Source organism: Meriones unguiculatus, chromosome 8 (genome assembly GCF_030254825.1).
Source record: "Meriones unguiculatus strain TT.TT164.6M chromosome 8, Bangor_MerUng_6.1, whole genome shotgun sequence".
NCBI lineage: Eukaryota > Metazoa > Chordata > Mammalia > Rodentia > Muridae > Meriones > Meriones unguiculatus.
Genome location: NC_083356.1, coordinates 4,147,277 through 4,165,576, shown reverse-complemented (window position 1 = coordinate 4,165,576; position 18,300 = coordinate 4,147,277). Strand labels below are relative to the sequence as shown.

At 54.5% G+C, this 18,300-nt stretch overlaps 1 protein-coding gene and 1 long non-coding RNA gene across 7 annotated transcripts; one reads left to right on the top strand and one right to left on the bottom strand.

The window, feature by feature from the left end:
- Nucleotides 1-3,403: 3,403 nt before the first annotated feature.
- LOC132655747 (uncharacterized) lies at nt 3,404-8,385 on the bottom strand. Of its 5 annotated transcripts, XR_009593547.1 has the most exons (4): nt 5,281-8,385; nt 5,053-5,172; nt 4,672-4,864; nt 3,404-4,580 (listed from the first exon to the last, which is right to left on the bottom strand). It is a non-coding gene; the product is annotated as an uncharacterized LOC132655747 (long non-coding RNA). The 5 variants fall into 5 exon arrangements; XR_009593544.1 differs by having other exon boundaries at nt 5,053-8,385; XR_009593546.1 differs by lacking the exon at nt 5,053-5,172 and having other exon boundaries at nt 5,209-8,385.
- Nucleotides 8,386-8,438: 53 nt separating this feature from the next.
- Nucleotides 8,439-11,895, top strand: Prph (peripherin). Of its 2 annotated transcripts, none has more exons than XM_021634911.2 (9): nt 8,439-9,120; nt 9,427-9,487; nt 9,625-9,720; nt 9,944-10,111; nt 10,231-10,356; nt 10,449-10,669; nt 10,750-10,799; nt 10,956-11,035; nt 11,530-11,895. In XM_021634911.2, exons 1-9 carry the CDS (start codon nt 8,570-8,572, stop codon nt 11,593-11,595), a joined length of 1,419 nt encoding a protein of 472 aa, XP_021490586.1. In that variant the 5' UTR covers nt 8,439-8,569; the 3' UTR covers nt 11,596-11,895. The 2 variants fall into 2 exon arrangements, with proteins under 2 accessions (XP_021490586.1, XP_021490585.1); XM_021634910.2 differs by having other exon boundaries at nt 8,483-9,120; nt 11,527-11,895.
- Nucleotides 11,896-18,300: the final 6,405 nt, after the last annotated feature.

Here is an 18,300-nt window from a genome sequence, read left to right as displayed (position 1 = left end):
CCAAGGAACATAGAGAAACCCTGTCCTCTAAACAACAACAACAACAAAAAACCCTCAAAAATAAAAAACAAACAAACAACAACAACAAAACCAGCCAGGCATGGCAGCTCACACCTTTAATCCCAGCACTTGGGAGGCAGAGGCAGGTGGATCTGTTACTTTGAGGTCAGCCTGTTCTACAAAGTGAGTCCAGGACAGCCAGGGCAGTTATACAGAGAAACCCTGCTCAGAAAAACAAAACAACAAACACAAAACAAAAACACATTAAAAAACCCAAAAACACAAGAGAAAATTAGCACTAAAATGGTGTTGGTAAAGTTGGCCTAGTCTTCTCATTGCAGTGAGTATTTCCAGTCTTTACATGTGCTTGTGTGTAGTTTGGTTTTATGTTTATAGAGTATCACCCTAGCCTTGGCAGGCCTTGAATTCACAGCAATCCTCCTGTCTCAGCCTGGGTTGTAGGCCTGAGCCAGCTGGCCTGGATCTAGGTAATTGTTGAGGGGCTAACACAACTGGCTCTATCACAGGCATTGAGTGTGCCAGAGCCGGGGACTTCCTAACACCTTGGTAAACCTTTGTTTAAACTAATCGAGGTAATTTTAGTCCCCTTGCCAGGGGATTGGTTCAGGAACCAGCAAGTGATGTCATTATGGAGATGAGAGATGAGGTAATGTCTGCCGGGGTTGGGGAGGGGCGGAGGGAAGGGATTCTTGCTCTGGCTTTTCCAGAGTCTGGAAAACCGTTCTCTTTCTTGCAACCTGTGGACAGTGTGTGAGTGTATGATACTTGTGCAAGCTGCTTGCGGCTGCTGTGACTATCTTGAGACCACAAGGGAGCAAACAGAACGGAAGCTAACATCTTAAACATGAGGCAGCCAAGAAATAAAAAGGTAATTGCTTCCTGATGATATTTTGAGCTCCTGGCTTACCCGGTCCTGTAACTCTCTGCCCCCATTTTCTTGCTGGGGGAGATTCGGATGTTTGAGATGGCCCTTCTGCTTCCGGCCAAAGGCATTCCAACATAAAAGCCCTTCAGAGACGTTTTTACGTATATATTTTACATGTGCTTGTTTTCTTATGTGTGGGATGGTGTGAAGGTCAGAGGTCAGCTTGTTGGGAGTTGGTTCTCCTTCCATGAAATGGGTCCCCGAGGTTGAGCTCAGGCCAAGCTATGTGGCAGAGACAGGATCTCACGTAGCCTAGCCTGACTGACTCACATGGCTGAGACTGGCCTTGAACTGCTGAGTGCCCTGCTTCTACCTTCCAAAGTGCTGGGTTTACTGACAGAAACCATCACGCTTTTTAGTAACATAACAATAGTAAGGCCCCAGCAGGGGGTGGTAGCTCCTTCTTCTAATCCCTGACCCCTCACCCCACTAAGTTTGAGGCCATCCTGAGTTATAACATAGGACCTTGTCTCAAAAGAACAGAGGGATTTTTTTAAAGATTTATTTATTTATTATGTATACAGTGTTCTGCCTGCATGTGTGCCTGTGTACCAGAAGAGGGCACCAGATCTCACTATAGATGGTTGTGAGCCACCATGTGATTACTGGGAATTGAACTCTGGACCTTTGGAAGAGCAGCCAGGGCTCTTAACCTCTGAGCCATCTCTCCAGCCCCAAGTGTGTGTCTTCTTTGCTGGCATGTCCTGTTTCCTTTATTCTCTCAGTCTTTACCATCTTCTCCCCTTCCCTCAGCTCCGCTTCCTCCTGGTTCATCCATTTCTCTCTTCCCTACTCACCTCTCCCTTTTCCCAAGCCCATCTTTCTCTCCTCCAGCCAAGTGTGGGACACAGAGAATTCACCCAGTTCGAGAATGTTCTAGCACACTGATGTCAGCTGACCACCGCTGAGACCTACCTGAGAAAATCAGCTTTGGCTCATGGCTTCAGAAGTTTTGGCCAGCTGATCCCAAGGCTTTTAGGCCCATGACCCAGCAGCTCTCCTTGTGGAAGGGTGTGGTGGTGGGAGGAGAATGCTATCTGCTCATCTCCTGGCAGCTGGAGAGAGGAGGGAGCCAGGGACAAGACTCCAGTGGCCTACTTCCTGCACCCTCTCCACTCCATCCTCCCTCTTAGGGATGTTTAAATTATGGGTGGCTGTGTGAGGCTTGTGAGTGCAGCTGCCCTTGGCGGTCAAAGGCATTGGGTCCTGCTAGAGCTAGACTTACACACAGCTGTGAGCTGCTCATCACGGGGGAGGGGAGGCTGGGAGCCACACTCAAGCTCCCAGCAAGAGCCCCTGGGCCCATCTCCTGAAGTTTCCGCCGCCTCCAGCTACAGACTAAGAGTTCACCACACGAGACTCCGGGGGACATTCTGGATCCAAACTCTAACAGACGCTGACAGTCCAGCCTGTCTATCTCTGCCGCCCTGCCTCACCTCAGGCATGGCCTGTCAGGGTAGGTGAGTCCCGACTCCCTCCAGTTCTAGCCTGGAGCTCCAGGCAAAAGAGTTCTGTGGAGGGAGACGGCTGCTGTGTGGACTGAGTGAAAGCTGCTGCACTTCTCCAGAGAATCCTACTGAATTCTTGAGAGTTAACAGTGTGTGTGTGTGGGGGGGTGCCCCCCCTCCTTGCATACTTCACTGTGATCTACTTGAAAAGCAGGGGTGAGGGTCATAGCAGAAGAAGTGCTTAGTAGGTGCAAGGCCCTTGGTTCAAGCCCCGGCACCAGGCAACACACACACAGACCGAGAGAGAGAAGGAGGTGGGAGGTAACGGAGGGAGAGGGGAAACACATCAGAGGCCAGGTGTGGTGGTGCACGCCTCTGACCCTAGCACATCAGAGGTGGAGGCAGGAGGGTCGTGAGCTCAAGGTAGCTTCCACTACATTGTAAGCTGGAGGCCAACCTGGTCTGCATGAGATGGTATCACAAAAGAAAGAAGGTCTTGGGCTGGAAGTATGGCTTAGTGCTCACCTTAGGTTCCGTCCTCAGCAACACACTCGCACGCGCACAGTCTTAACTATGATTTACCAAGCCTAAAGGCCTCCAAATCCTTCCGATAAATCTAGCCTCACCTATATTTCTCCAGTTTCTTACATGCCAGGCACATCCTAACCCTGACCTTTCCTCTGCCCATGAGACAGCTATTTTTTGTGGGGGGATGTTAATTTTTTGAGACCGGGTCTTGTGTTTGTCTGGAACTCACGGTCCTCCTGAGTTAGCCTCCTGAGACCTTATAGGTGTGCCCCAACCTGCCTGGTTCAATCTGGGATCCCTGAGCTCTGGCTTGGGAGGAAACAGGAAGAACAAGAGCATAGAGTGTTATTGGGACGATTCGGTGAGTCTGAATGTGGACTGCACAGTATATGTATGTATTCGTATGAATAGATACTGTGTGTGTAACATGCACATTTATACTGTCTTAACAGAAGATCGGTGTGGTAGTGTATGCGTGAGATTTCAGTACGTGCTAGGCTTGCTCCAAGTGTGTAGCCATCTTGAGCTAGATAGCTAGATCTTTTCTTCTTTGTTTTTTTGTTTTTGTTTTCATTTTTTAAGAAAAGGTTTCACGATGTAGCCTTGTCTGGCCCAGAATTCTGGATGTGGCTAGGTAGATCAGACCTGCCTTAACCACACACACACACACACCCTTAGTTGCTGAGATTAACATCATACTTCACCACATCTGCCCTAGCTTGGCTTCTGGGGCAGCCAGACGCTGCCAAAACCTGGGGGAGGGAGAAGGAGCCAGGGCTAAAACTGCTAAGACTCTTTTTTTAATTCCTCCTTGTATAATTTTCATCATCTGTGAAAAGGAGCACGATGAATAATTTTGAAGTATACCAAATTCCATGATCCCGAAGGCTTTTGAGTCAATTAGCACACTCAGACTGGAGACATGCCATTCTGTCTTCTCACCAGTAGGTGGCAGCAAAACCTTTTTAAAATTATTATTATCATTATTATTTTATTTTTTTCAGAAAAAAATGAAAAAGTTGGTCGAGAGGAAAGGCACGAGGGGAAGGGGGAATTTCAGATGCCTGACAGGCATTTTTGGCCTAGGTTCAAAGCTGGACAACCCAAACACAAGGGCAAAAGCCGACAGCTGCTCTCAGGATCAGCGGGTCTCAGGCAGGAGGCAGCCAGACCTAAACCATGCTCTGCGGCCTTGAGCAAATCTGTTTATCTTCAATTTTTTTTTTTTTAGATTTTTATTTATTTTTACTTTCTGCGTTAGCGTATTTTGCCTTCGTGTATGTCTGTGGACCACACCCATGCAGTGCCCACAGCAGCCAGAAGAGGGCGTTGGAACCTCCGGAACCAATTACAAAGGGTTGTGAGCCGCTGTGTGGGTGCTGGGACTATCACCTCCTTCCTCCAGAAGAGCAGCCTGGCTGGAGGGTGGAGCTCTGGAGCAGAGGCACCTGGGGAAGAATTCCAGTCCCGGAGCCCCTCTGAGGGTGGGAACCCTGGGTCTGACTGGTGGAGACGCCCTTGAAATGGGGCCCTGAGCCGGGCACAGCGCACACCTGTGATCCCAGAACACAGGGAGGCAGAGGCGGGTGGATCTCTGTGAGGCCACCTGATCAACAAAGTGAGTTCAGAAAAGCCAGGGCTACACAGAGAAACCTTGTCTTGGGGAAAAAAAAAAAAAAAAAAAAAAAAGATGAAAGGAAGAAAGAAAAAGAAAAGCAAGAAATGTGGGATCCTGGACCCCGTTTCTACCTGAGGTCTCCATGGTCCTAGAACCCCATCTGGAACTTGTCCATCCTTCCTGTGCCCACCAACACAGACGAGGGAGGAAGCTCCTTCTGCAATGGCAGACTCGCTGTCCCTCGAGGCCTCAGCTCCTACCTCAGGGATGGGGAAGGAGACCACGGGAGCTGAGGGGTGTCGTGACCGTTGACTGCATGGTGATCTAGGTGTAAGTGAGGCAGACATTTAGGGGCTCCCATTTAGTGGTTACCCAGGGGAGGGTAACCACCTTCCTAAGCTGACGTGGCCACTCCTGAGCTCAAATGTTCCTCCCTCTCCAGCAGCAGCTGGGACCTCAGATGTGAGCCCAGGGGCCTGTGCAGCGAAGGAGTGTTAAGGGTGCTGGCCTACCTTGGAGTCGTGGAATGAAGTGTGCCCCAACCCTGGACCAGAAGGGCCTCCAGCTAATACTTGTTTGCAAGGAATTAGACATATCATATGCCACTGCTCTTCTGTTTGTGCTCCTCTGTCCTGTGGCAGAGGTGAGAGACATGGCTGAGCACCTACCGTGAGCGTCACAGGAGACCAGCTGTGTTGTCCCGAGGAGGGAACGGAAGCTCTGAGAAGATGGTCACTCACGGTGGGTTATGCAGCTGGTGAGCATCCAGGCTGAGGCCGACCTCGGCCAGGACAGCTCCCTTTACTGCACCTCGGCCGCGGCTTCCCGCATCCTCAGAAAACCTTGGGGATCCTGCCATCTGTATAGACTGAGCCGAATCACAGAGCCCTGTATTCACTGTCTGGAGACGGCTTAGCCACCATTTCCTGTGCGCCCCGCCCACTCTTTGGCCTCGCTGGAGTCCAGCTTTCGCCCTCTTCACTCATCTACTCCCCTCTGCCCCTTGCCCACACACTACCTCTCCTAAACCAGTCTTGGGTCCGCAGCTGACTGGCACCCTCGCTGATGATGTACATGGCGGCGCCCAGCTGCCCGGCTTTTGTGCAACTCCTTGCTTGCATCCGGTGGTTTCCCTCTAACGTTGCAGGGCACCATGGGCGCAGAGGGAGAGTCAGACAGCACTGGCCAGGCCCTAAGTGCCTTACCTCCTGGAGCTCATCAGTGCTCCTGGTGATAGGATGTAGGGCCTGTTCTTGGCCTTCCCGTTTAGGGATAAAGGAAATTGGGCGGGCCCTCGGAGCCTTCAAGAAAGGCCAAAGCGCACTGCTCATTGGGTTGAACAGCCATGTCCTGAGCCCCTCCACACTAAGGAAGGACAAGCCCACCTTCCTCTCTAGCCATCAGCTGAATCTACTGGCACTGCTCTCAGCCAGCAGGGAGGACACTCCGAAAAAGGCCCAGAGCCTCTCGGGCCCTGGAGGCTGAGGCGTGAGAGCAGCAGCAGCAGCAGCAAACCCCAATAAACACCGGGTTACTTCAGCCCTTACAGGGTATGTGCTAAGACGCTTGTTCACTTAGTCTAGAGGCCCCCAGGGGTCACACGCCAGGTTATTCATCACAGTAGCAATGAAATAATCTTTGGTTGGCGGTCACCACAACACAGGGGACCGGATCAAAGGGCTGGCAGCTTTAGTAAGGGCGAGAGCCAGCGCGTTAGGCTGTAGTCCCATCGTCCTGAGAGAAAACGGAAGGCCAAAAGGTCTGCATTTCCAGGGCAGGCAAACTTTGGGGAAGGAAGCAGCTAGAGCAATCTTCCCCGGGACTGTTTTCATGTGTCTTTGTCCTCTGTGAGCTCCCAGGCCTGGCTCTGCCTTTGCCTTGCTGTGTCCCTCACACAGGCTGGCTCCTTACTCCTCCCTAGCACGGCCCTGGCCCTACTTGGGGGTCTTCCGGTCCCCTCTTCTCCAAAGCCTCGGAGTAGTGAGCCCGAGGCTTACACAGGGGCAGAGGTCAACAGATACTTCATCTGCAACCCCCTGGGCCCAGGGCGCCCCTGCCTGTTCTGCCCTTCTGAAGGCTGGGGTCAGCTCCCAATTCGAGGCTTGTTCTGGTCCTCTGGTTGCCTTGTCTCCAGGGAGGGGGGCTCGGGGGCTCGGGCTCACCTTTTGCCTTTGGGGTCTGGGTTGAATAGAGCTGTAGACCAATGGAAGCAAATGCTCGGAGTCCAGGTCTGCGGCGGAGAGTGCCAAGGCACCAAGGCTCCCACAACCTCCCCTCACCGCAGCCCCTGTGGGACTGTAGCCTCCTCCACTCCAGGAACTGGGGTGGGGCAGGCCCTGCATTATTCACCTCATCTCCTCCTTCCCCACCTCCCCTCTCACATTCCCCTAGCAACCAAACCAGATCCATCAAGGAGCAGGACCTGGCAGCTGAGCCGGGAAAGACTAATAGCCCAGAAGGAAGGAGGGGCCTGGAGAGAGGAGGAAGGCCAGGGAGGAGCGCCTGCTCTGCTGGGGCTGGGCGTTGGCTCTGGCCCATCTCTGCAGTATGAAGGACATGGCCAGCAGGGAGCCGCCCTCCTTATCCTAGTCAGGCATCCAACCTAGAACCCCAAGCCTGCTTCTCCCACATCTGGCTTCTTCTGGGGACCCATCTGAGGTAGATGGCTCTGCTCAAGAGTCCCAGAATCCCCAGTGGCAGCAGACACACGGCTCCCAGCAAACGGGAAAGGCCTCAGCATCCTTTCTCCTCCAGAGCAGCCACACTGCCCTGTCCACTCCTGGACCGCCTGTGTCTGCATTCTGCAAGTTGTGCGGCTCACAAAGGCCAGCCACCAGCCTTCCTGCTAAGTGGGGGCAGGGGCGCTGTTGAGGGGGCGTCAGTGTGGGCGCTCAGGCGGACGGGCCACACTGTGCATGCATGTTTGTGGGCTTTACAGGATGGCTCAGCGAGCGAAAGGCGTCTGCTTGCGGGTCTGTCCGGAGGGCTTCCGTCTCTCTTGGAGGCAACGGCGGGCGGGCATCTTTCCCATCTCATCTCCCTTTATCCACCCCATTTCTGGGCAGCTGCACCTCCTCTGGACTGGTGACTGGTGCCTGCTAGTCCGTGCGTCTTTCAGCCCTGGCAGCTGCTGCCCCCCAGCCCCCAGCTCCCTCCCCTCCTACTCCAGGAATCCCTCTGGTTCCCGGAAGACCTGTGCCTGAGCGGCAGTTGGTGGGGAGAAGGGAGAATCCAGTAAAGGGCACTTAGCCTCTAAGCTGGCCCAGACCCTCAGCCCGGGCAGCCTCAGCCCCCCAAGAGGTGCGCACCCTTGTCGAGGCAGGGGTTTAATCCAAGTTCGGGGGCGCTGTGTCTTTAAGGTGGGAACATCAGTGCGCCACTTCTGTGGGCCAAGGGCAGGGGGAGGGGAACTGACCGGCCATTAGCTGCAGAGCTGGCGCCAACCACCAGACCTTTGCTGGGCCCTGGGGAGTAGGCGAGATAAGCCGTTCCCGGCCCCTCTGCCTCAGCCCTCCTGTCCCCTCTTCCTCGGCTGCGGTCAGTGATGGGGGAAGCTGGCAACAGGTGAAAGGAGAACCCCAGTTCCAGGAGACAGGCGCAAACTCCCCGGCCTCGGCCTCAGCGCTCCCTCCACCCACCTGTCCTCACTGCGAAAGCCTGCGCTTTAACCCCCCTAGTCCCTAATTTCTGCCTCCTCTCCTGAGGGAGCACCCCAGGTCCAGTCCCACCCTAGAATGCTGGAAGGCTCGGACCCCTAGTCCGCCTCCATCCTGTCAACATCCCTGGTCCCTGCCAGCCAGAAGGGGGAATCAAGCAGTCGGAGTGCCAGCGTCCAGGGGAGGGACGGGGTGGCATGGCCACCCTGCGGGGTGGGGCAGCCCCCTCCCCACACAGGCGGCTGTGGTCAGGCCAGTGGGAGGAGCCGCCGTGCCCCCCCCCAGCACACCCCCCCTGAGACCTTAGGGCTATAAAGCGGCCCGCATCGGCCTGCGGCTCCTTCCCGCCCGGCCCAGCTCTGCCCCGCGCCGCATGCCAGCTCCCGCCACCATGAGCCATCACTCGTCCGGCCTCCGGTCCAGCCTCGGCTCCACCTCGTACCGCCGGGCCTTCGGGCCGCCGCCCTCGCTGTCCCCCGGGGCTTTCTCCTACTCTAGCTCCCGCTTCTCCAGCAGCCGCCTGCTGGGCTCCGCGTCCTCGAGCCCCCCGGCGCGGCTGGGCAGCTTCCGTGCCCCCCGGGCGGCGGCGCTGCGCCTGCCCTCGGAGCGCCTGGACTTCTCCATGGCCGAGGCCCTCAACCAGGAGTTCCTGGCCACCCGGAGCAACGAGAAGCAGGAGCTGCAGGAGCTCAACGACCGCTTCGCCAGCTTCATCGAGAAGGTGCGCTTCCTGGAGCAGCAGAACGCGGCCCTGCGCGGGGAGCTGAGCCAGGCCCGGGGCCAGGAGCCGGCGCGCGCCGACCAGCTGTGCCAGCGCGAGCTGCGCGAGCTGCGCCGCGAACTGGAGCTGCTGGGCCGCGAGCGCGACCGGGTGCAGGTGGAGCGCGACGGGCTGGCGGAGGACCTGGCGGCGCTCAAGCAGAGGTCAGAGGCCGGGCGCCCCCCGGGCGTCGGCTCGGCGCCTCCCTCCCGCCCCGGGGTCCCGCAGCCCCAGGGCGTGGCCGCGGCGTCCTCGCGGTCCTCCCCCTCCCAGCCCCGGCTTTGAGCGCCCGCGGGAAGCGGCCGAGCAGTAGGGGGAGTCACCTCCGTGCCTCCTCGTTAGACGGGCAGGCTGCACCCCGCGCTTTAGACCCGGGGCAAAGCAGAAGGGGGCGGGGTGCCGCGTGTGGCTCGAGGGCCGGGGTGGGGGGGTGACCCCGCCGCCCGGCGTCTTCCCATGCCGCCCGTCAGGTTGGAGGAGGAGACTCGCAAGCGGGAGGACGCGGAGCACAACCTGGTGCTCTTCCGCAAGGTGAGGTGGGGGCCACGTCCGTCCCACTGGCCCAGCTGCACCCCCAGGGGGCGGCGGTGGGAAGGCCTGGCCCTTCCCCTGCCTGAGGGCCCCCCTTTCTCCTGACCTCCCCCCCCACCCCGTCCCGCTCAACAAAGGATGTGGACGACGCCACCCTGTCCCGCCTGGAGCTAGAGCGCAAGATCGAGTCTCTGATGGACGAGATCGAGTTCCTCAAGAAACTCCACGAAGAGGTAGGTCGGGGCGTCGGGGAAGGCCGGGGCGACACGCCCCGCCCTGCGCACGCAGGTGCGGCGGCTCCCACCCACGCGCCACCTGTCGGCGGGCGGGGCAGCCGCACCCTGACCTCCCCGGCGCCCCCTGCTGTTCCCGCGAGGGCCCCCTCCCGGTCGACCCCCCGAAAGCCGGGGCCACGGGCGCGCACCCCCGCGCAACCCCGCCCTCGCTGGCCCGCAGGAGCTCCGAGACCTGCAGGTGAGCGTGGAGAGCCAGCAGGCGCAGCAGGTGGAGGCGGAGGCGGCGGTGAAGCCCGAGCTGACGGCGGCGCTGAGGGACATCCGCGCGCAGTACGAGAGCATCGCGGCCAAGAACCTGCAGGAGGCCGAGGAGTGGTACAAGTCCAAAGTGCGGGGGCGAGGGCGGGGCCCGGGGGCGGGGTGGGGTGGGGTGGGGTGGGGGATGCCCGGGGCCGGCGCGCGTCCCAGCGGGCCCGTGCGCCCCCTCCCCCTCCCCCCCCCCCGCAGTACGCCGACCTGTCGGACGCCGCCAACCGCAACCACGAGGCCCTCCGCCAGGCCAAGCAGGAGATGAACGAGTCCCGCCGGCAGATCCAGAGCCTCACGTGCGAGGTGGACGGGCTGCGGGGCACGGTGAGCACCCCGACGCCGCCCGGGGCCGCGGGGCGGGTGCTGAAGGCCCCTCCGACCGGCCCTCCCCCCTCTGCTCCCCCCCTCCGCCCCAGAACGAGGCGCTGCTCAGGCAGCTGCGGGAGCTGGAGGAGCAGTTCGCCCTGGAGGCCGGAGGCTACCAGGCGGGCGCGGCGCGGCTGGAGGATGAGCTCCGACAGCTCAAGGAAGAGATGGCGCGGCACCTGCGCGAGTACCAGGAGCTGCTCAACGTCAAGATGGCTCTGGACATCGAGATCGCCACCTACAGGAAGCTGCTGGAGGGCGAGGAGAGCCGGTGAGCGCCCGGGCGGCCGGGCGGGGCGGGGAGGCGCGGGCCCGGCGGAGGGCTGACCCGGCCCCGTGCTCCGCCCGCAGGATCTCCGTGCCCGTGCATTCCTTCGCCTCGCTCAGTTTGAAGACGACTGGTGAGTCCTCCACGTCGGGTTTCCAGCCTGCGTCTCATCCACGCCTCCCGCCCTGACTCCCGCTCCTCAAGTATCGAGGGTCCTGGCTTCAGCGGTGGGAGCCCCAAAACGAGAGAAGCCCAAACCCTTCCGTGTCCCTTCTCCTGCTTTCTCCAGTGCCTGAGGTGGAGCCTCTCCAGGACAGCCAGAGCCGGAAGATGGTTCTGATCCGGACTATTGAGACCCGGGATGGGGAGGTGAGACAAAGCCCTTGATGAGGGACCCCAGCATTTCTAATGTTTCCGAGCCCCAGTCAGCTCAGATCTTAGGGTACACGGTTCTTGGGAGAGACACTAGATAGTGGGGGGTGGGGGGAGCACGTGTGCTATGTATTCATGTGGAGATCAGAAGGCATTTTCAGAGTCAGTTTTCTCCCTTGTTATGAGCCTCAGGTATCAAACTCAAGTTGTAAGGTTTGTGTCACAAGTTCCTCTACCTGCTGAGCCAAGGCGGGACACCAGATAGAAGATGAATGGACAGCCTGGTGTCTCACGCCTTTACTCGCAGCACTAGGCAGAGGCAGAAGCAGGTGTTCGAGGCCAGCCTGGTCTGCAAAGCAAGTTCCAGGAGAGCCCGGGCTACACAGAAAAACCCTTCTCTAAAACACAACAGCAGTTTATAAGCTGTAGCCTCAGCAAGCCTCGACAGGCGGGCAGGTGCTGAGTTAGTCCTTGTCTGTCTTCCCCAGCAGGTGGTGACTGAGTCCCAGAAGGAGCAGCACAGCGAGGTGGACAAGTCTTCTATTCACAGCTACTGAGTCCCATGCAGAGCTCTGACCCTGACCTAAGCCCAGCTTGAACCCCAGCCCTGCTCGGCAACCAGCCCCTCCCTGCATGTGAAAGGAGCCCCTCCCCTCCTACCCAAGCTTCCCCTGACACAGTGGCTGCGCCTCTCCCTGTCCTGATTCGTAGATGTGACCCATAGCTTTCCCGTCCTTGTAACAATTGGATAAAGAAGCCCAGGACAGCAAATCTGTCCAAGAATGACTCTGTGGTCAGAGGGGTGGGCCACAGCGTGAGTCTCACTCTGAGTCAAATAAAACTGCTACCAAGAGAAACTTCTTGTTGCATTTGTCTGGGATAATTTATTTTCTTGGCTTTCATGACTCTAGTGGGCCTTGATGGGTTTTCTCAAACATCTCTGTTCCTTTTCAACTTTTTTTTTTAAAGGATCTTTGGGTGTAGTCCAGGCTAGCCCTGAAATAATTTTCAATCTTGCCTTGGTGTCTCAAGTGTTGAGATTGCAAGTATGTAGGACTATGTCCATCTGGTTTTGTTGTTTTTTCAAGACAGGGTTTCTCTGTGTAGCCTTGGCTGTCCTGGAACTCACTGTAGACCAGGCTGGCCTCGAACTCAGAGATCCACCTGCCTCTGCCTCCAGAGTGCTGGGATTAAAGGCGTGCCCCACCGCACCTGGCTGCCTTAGACTTTGATTTGTACAACCGTCTGCCTGGAATTTGTGTGTATTTAGTTTCATTTTAGATAGGATTTTCGTCTCGTCGAGGCTGGCCTGAAATTTATGTCAGTCCCCCTCCTTCAGTCTCCCAAGTTGGGTACCAGTTTTAAGAAGAATTCACAGAGATCTACCTGCCTCTGCCCCCCCAAGTGCTAGGTGCCGACTGCCACTGCCAGCGACTACATCATCTTTTGGGGCTTTCCTATTTAATCTCTCTCGCGCTCCCTCCTTGTTGTGTAAACCTGCCTATAACAAGATACCCGATTGGTTGATTAAAGGCCTATGCCTGGGCAGGGCAGAATGGGGTGGGCGTGGCTAAGGTTCCCAGGCTTTTAAGAACAGGAGAATCATGAAAAACAGACAGAAAGAAAGGAGAAAGGAGGATACCACGTGAGCTCAGAGGAAGGACTCTGTGGGTAGCGTGGATGGTAAAACACCAAATATAAGCAAGTATTCATAAGATTATGGGTGGGAGGTAGCTCAGATAGGAATGATTAAGGCGGGTGGCATTGGATGGGAGCCGGGAGATGGATGGTGAAGTTACTGAGACAGTGTAGATAGAATATTTGCCCAGCCCAAGGTAAATAAGGAGATTATGAAATCTAGCAGTGTCTATGTCTTATTATTTGTGATAGCGGGTTCAATAATACCACCACGATAGTTATAGGGCTGATAATAACAAGCATTATTTAGGCCACCATCTCCTTTAAATTTACCACAACAGCAACACTGGAAGCAAGTCAGTAAGACAGCAGCCTCCATGGCCTCTGCATTAGCTCCTCCTGCAGGTTCCTGCCCTGCTTGAGTTCTGTCCTGGCTTCCCTCAGTGATGGACAGTGATATGGAAGTGTAAGCCGAATAAACTCTATCCTTCCCGATTTGCTTCTTGGTCATGGTGATTCATCACAGCAATAGAAACCCTAACCTAGACACAGGGTTTCTCTGTGTAACCCTGGCTGTTCTAGAACTCACTCTGTAGACCAGGCTGGCCTTGAACTCAGGAATGCAGCACTATGACCACTCCTCAACTTCCGTCTTCCCCCTGGAAGTGCTGAATGTCCATTCATCTCCCTCAGTGTTCAATTTTACCAATGAAGACTGGAGAGCCAGATGCTGGGGTGGAAGCCTGCTAACTCAGAGAGGCAGAGAAAGCGCCCAGCTGACCTTCCTCCTTAGCTGACATTCCAGAAGAAAAGAAAAAGTCTCCTCCAGGCCATCTCAAAAGCTCTCAAACTCAGTTCCCTTCCTTCTACTTCCTGTGGGTCTCTGTATCCATCTCCTGACTTCTTCTTACTCTCTGATTTTTTTCCTTATGTTCACTCCCCATCAACTGTTGGCTTGCTCCACCTCTTGACCTGTGGTTGAATTTATTTAATCCTGTTTACAATATCCAAACAGAAAGCTCTTGGATTAAGTATTTGTGCTGGGGTGAGCCACACCACAATGGGAAACAGGTTTTCCCAGTGAACACAATCTCAGCGTTCACAGTGCTGTCAAATATCCTGCAACACCTCCCTGTAGGTTGGTAAAAGTTAACGTGTTCAAACAGAGCTCCGGGTGGCTCTGTAGTCATGTTCTTCCCTCTGATCCCCACCCTGAAGAAAACATCAGAACGTTTCTCAAGTAGAGTCCATCCCGCCCACTTTTTTGCTATTATTTTCAAGACAGGATCTCGGAAAGCCCAGATTGACTTTGAACTCACCATATAGTTGTCATGTGACACTATTCTTGGGGAGATGTGAAAAAGGGTCTAGTCACGCCAGGCATGGAACCAATAACTAACCAAACAATAGCACCACAGTTCATGAGGTGAACCAATGAGTTTCCCAGAGTTCCTTACAGGAGTGTAGGTGAGGGGTTACTTATGCCAGAATGGACAGCTCAAAGGCAGCTGTGTCACCAGAAGCCCACCCCACTCGGGTGACCATGCACGACAGCCAGAGCCCTGGTTGCACAACTTGCAGGCAGCCTGACAGGTCGAAGTCCTTGGTGCTCATGCTGCCTCAGGGAGGGAGGGGCCTGGTGAATCCAGGAAGTTTGAGAGACGCGCAGAAGCACGTGAGTTCTTTATATCCGGAGTCTTTAAAACATATTTTTTAAAGTTATGTTTATTTTCATCTATATGCACATGAGTGCAGGTACTTGAAGAGGCCAGAAGAGGGCATCAGATCCTCCTGGAACTGGAGTTACTGGCTATTGTGATTGCTCAACATGGGTGCTAGGAAGCGAATTCAGGTCCTCTGAGGAGCAAGGAGCATTCTTAACCAGAGGCTTTTCTCTATCCCCATTTTTCTGAGTCTTTTGCTTTGTTTTTGTTTTTTTGAGACAGTGTTTCTCTGTAGCCTTGGCTGTCTGGACTCTCTTTGTAGACCAGGTTGGCCTTGAACTCACAGAGATCCACCTGCCTCTGCCTTCAGAGTGCTGGGATTAAAGAAGTGTGCCAGCACCTATCAGGTTTTCCTTCTTTCCTTCTTTTTTCCTTTCATATAGGAGCTAGGCTTTATTGTAGGATAAAGTGGAGGACTCTCAAGCAGAAATAATAGACAATGGCCAAGGAGAACACTGTAAACTGGTCACGGGGCACAAGCCTATAATCCCAATACTCAGGAGGCAGAGACAGGAGCATCACCTTAAGTTCAAGGACCCCGGGTCTCCATATTCAGTTCTACAACAGCAGGGCTTCAGTGTGAGACCTTATCTCAACCAACAATCAGAAACAGAACAAACAAACAGAAAACGAAAGAAAGAAAGAAAGAAAGAAAGAAAGAAAGAAAGAAAGAAAGAAAGAAAAGAAGGGGGAGGAAGGAGAACTTTGTGAAAATGATGGCCACCCTCAGAACTGTCAGAGGTGTATATACACCCAGATTGTGATTTAGGTAAAAGGTGAGATTCTTTCTCAAGAGTAAAAGAAGGAAAAAAGGGGGGAGGAGAGAAAGGATGGAGAAGGAATTGGGCAGGGGCTCTAGCTCAGTGGCAAAGCACCTGTCTAGAATGTGTGAGTCTGAGTTTGAACTCCAGCACAGTGATAAGTGAATAAATAAGGCTTTGAAATGACTCGGCAGGAAAGGCACCTGCTGCTAAGCTGGATGTCTGGAGTTCAGTTCCCAGGGCCCATATAATGGAATGAAGGACCACCTGGGAATGAGAAAAAACAACTGTGATTCTTTGAATTGAAGCCAGGTGCAGAGAACTCTTGAAGGGTGGGGTGAACTGTTCTGAGAAACAACCAGATGTAAACTATCTACAACCAACTGTAAACTATGGAGCAAAGTGATCTGATTTTCAGGTATAAAAACCCTGTGCTTTGCATGTTCGGGGTCGTCTCCTGTCTTTGGAGGGGCGACCCTATCGCGATAGCAATAAAACCTCTTGCTTTTGCATCGAGCTGTGGTCTGTGAGAGTTCCTGGGAAGGGCGCGATCCTGAGCAGGGAGACTCCAGGTCTTACATTTTTGGTGCGTTGCCCGGCAAACAGTGTGCCCCTTTCCAACCCTCATCAGACTGGGCTCGGAGGGCGAGCTCAGAACTAGTCTGATTTCTGGTATACCACTCTGTATCTGGGAACTAGAGGATGCTCCAGATTCCATCTGTAGGAGTCAGCTGCCAGGAGGCAGCCTCTCCATCTGGGGAGTCTAGGTCCATGATGGTCCTCCTCCCATCTGCTTCTCATTGGAGATGGCTGCCGTGAGGCAGCCTCTCAATTAGAATTCTGTGGTTCCACCCGGAAGGGCGTCCTTATCTGAATTGCCTGTCGTTTTCTCTTTGTCTCTATCGTTGTTGCTTCTTTGACCGAGGACTTTATTATGGGACAGACTGTGACTTCTTTTTGACCTTCCCCCCACTAATCCCCCAGCAGGTCTGCAACAGGATGCTGCCAGATGATGATGGAAATCAATAACTGGAAGGCCCATAACCCCCCCCTTTTCCGAAAATTCTCCAGCTCTAACTGATTTGTTTGAATCTGTCCTGTTCTCACACCAGCCCAGTTGGGATGATTGCCAGCAACTCTTGCAGGCCCTCCTGACTACCAAGGAACAGGGACGGGTTCTCCTTGAGGCGAGAAAGAATGTGCCGGGAACGGACGGGAGGCCTTCCGTCCTCCCTAATGAGATTGATGATGGCTTTCCCCTCACCTGCCCCAACTGGGATTACAACACACCTGGAAGTAGGGAGCGCCTGAAGGTCTACTGCCAGACTCTAATGGCGGGTCTCCGTGGGGCCACTCGATAAGCCCACCAATTTGACGAAGGTAAGAGAGATGGTTCAGGGGCCGGATGAATCCTCCACAGCCTTTCTTGAACGGCTGATGGAGGCTTACTGCTGGTTTACGCCCTATGACCCTACCTCAGATGAGCATAAGACAATGGTGACTATAACCTTTATAGACCAGTCGGCCAGAGATATTCGTAGAAAACTCCAGAAAATAGAGGGTTTACAGGACAAGTCGTTGAAGGATTTAGTGCAGGTAGCAGAGAAGGTTTTCTATAGCCAGGAGACAGAAGAAGAGAAAGAGGAAAGAAAGCAAAAAGAGCAGGAAGCGAGAGAAAGAAAAAGGGATAAGAAGCAAGACAGAAAGTTGACTAAGATCCTGGCCACCTTAATGCAGGAGATAGGGAGAGGGTTCCTAGCAATTGGAGGGGCCCTCTGTCTAAGGATCAGTGTGCCTATTGCAAGGAGAAAGGACACTGGATCAAGGATTGTCCAAAAGGAAGAAAAAGCCGGTCCACTTCTTGGTGGACACTGGAGCTCACCATTCTGTTCTGGTACAAGACTTAGGAGCTAAAAAGAAAAAACCATGGGTCCAAGGAGCCCCTGGATGTAAACAATATTCATGAACTACTCGAAGAGCGGTGACCTTGGAGGGGGCCGGGTATCCCACTCATTCTTAGTTGTCCCCACATGCCCGTACCCACTGTTAGGGCGGGGTATCCTAATTAACAGACAATAAAGGGGATCCCATTCAGGTGCTGACGATTCAGCTGGAAGATGAATACCGCCTGTTTGAAAAGGTGGTAAGTCTGGAAAAAGACATTGACTGGTGGCTAGAGAGACATCCCAGGGCACGGGCTGAAATGGCTGGCCTAGGAAAAGCAGAGAAACAGCCCCCAGTTCAGATAGAGCTGAACGCTCAGGCTACCCCAATCACGGTGCGGCAATATCCGATGTCTAAGGAAGCTCATGACGGGATCCGCCCTCACATACAGCGGCTCCTTGACCTAGGGGTGCTCAAAAGGTGCCAATCTGCCTGGAATACTCCACTGCTGTCAGTTCGGAAGCCAGGGAGCAACGACTATCGACCCGTACAGGACTTGAGGGAAGTCAACAAACAGGTCACGGACTTACACCCTGTCGTGCCCGACCCGTACAGGGTTTGGTATACAGTCCTGGACCTTAAGGATTTTTTTGTCTACATTTTCGCTTTCGAATGGAAAGACCTGGACTCAGGGGTCCCGGGCCAGCTTATGAAGCCACCGGCTGTTGCAAGAGCTGCGTGAGCTCCGCTACAGAGCGTTGGCGAAAAAGGCCCAGCTCTACAGGAAATGGGTACACCGGGGTTTTGCTGGCTGTGGATTTCAGGATTTGCTGATCCATCTTATTGCCGGATCCAGAAATCAATCCCCAGAACATGATTGTTTGCAGGTTCTAGCAGAGGAACAGGGATGGCAAAAGTACTTGAGATTCTGGCTTTGCTCAATGCTTTGTTGCTGCCCACCAAGGTAAACATCATTCATTGCCCGGGACATAAGGGAACTTCCAGGGCAGCAAAGGGGAATAACATGGCCGATCAGGAGGCTAAAGCATCCACTAGAGGAAACTCTGTCCCAGTGGTACTGACTGCTGAACTGCCCAGAGAAGAACGACTAAACTACTCAGAAACTGACTTGAAGCTAATACAGCAAAAACGGGATATTTGACACCGGTGTGGGGGCATGGATTGACTCCAAAGGTAAGGTCCTTCTACCACAGGAAGACGCTGAGAAGTTAATAACTCGGATGCATAAGTGGAC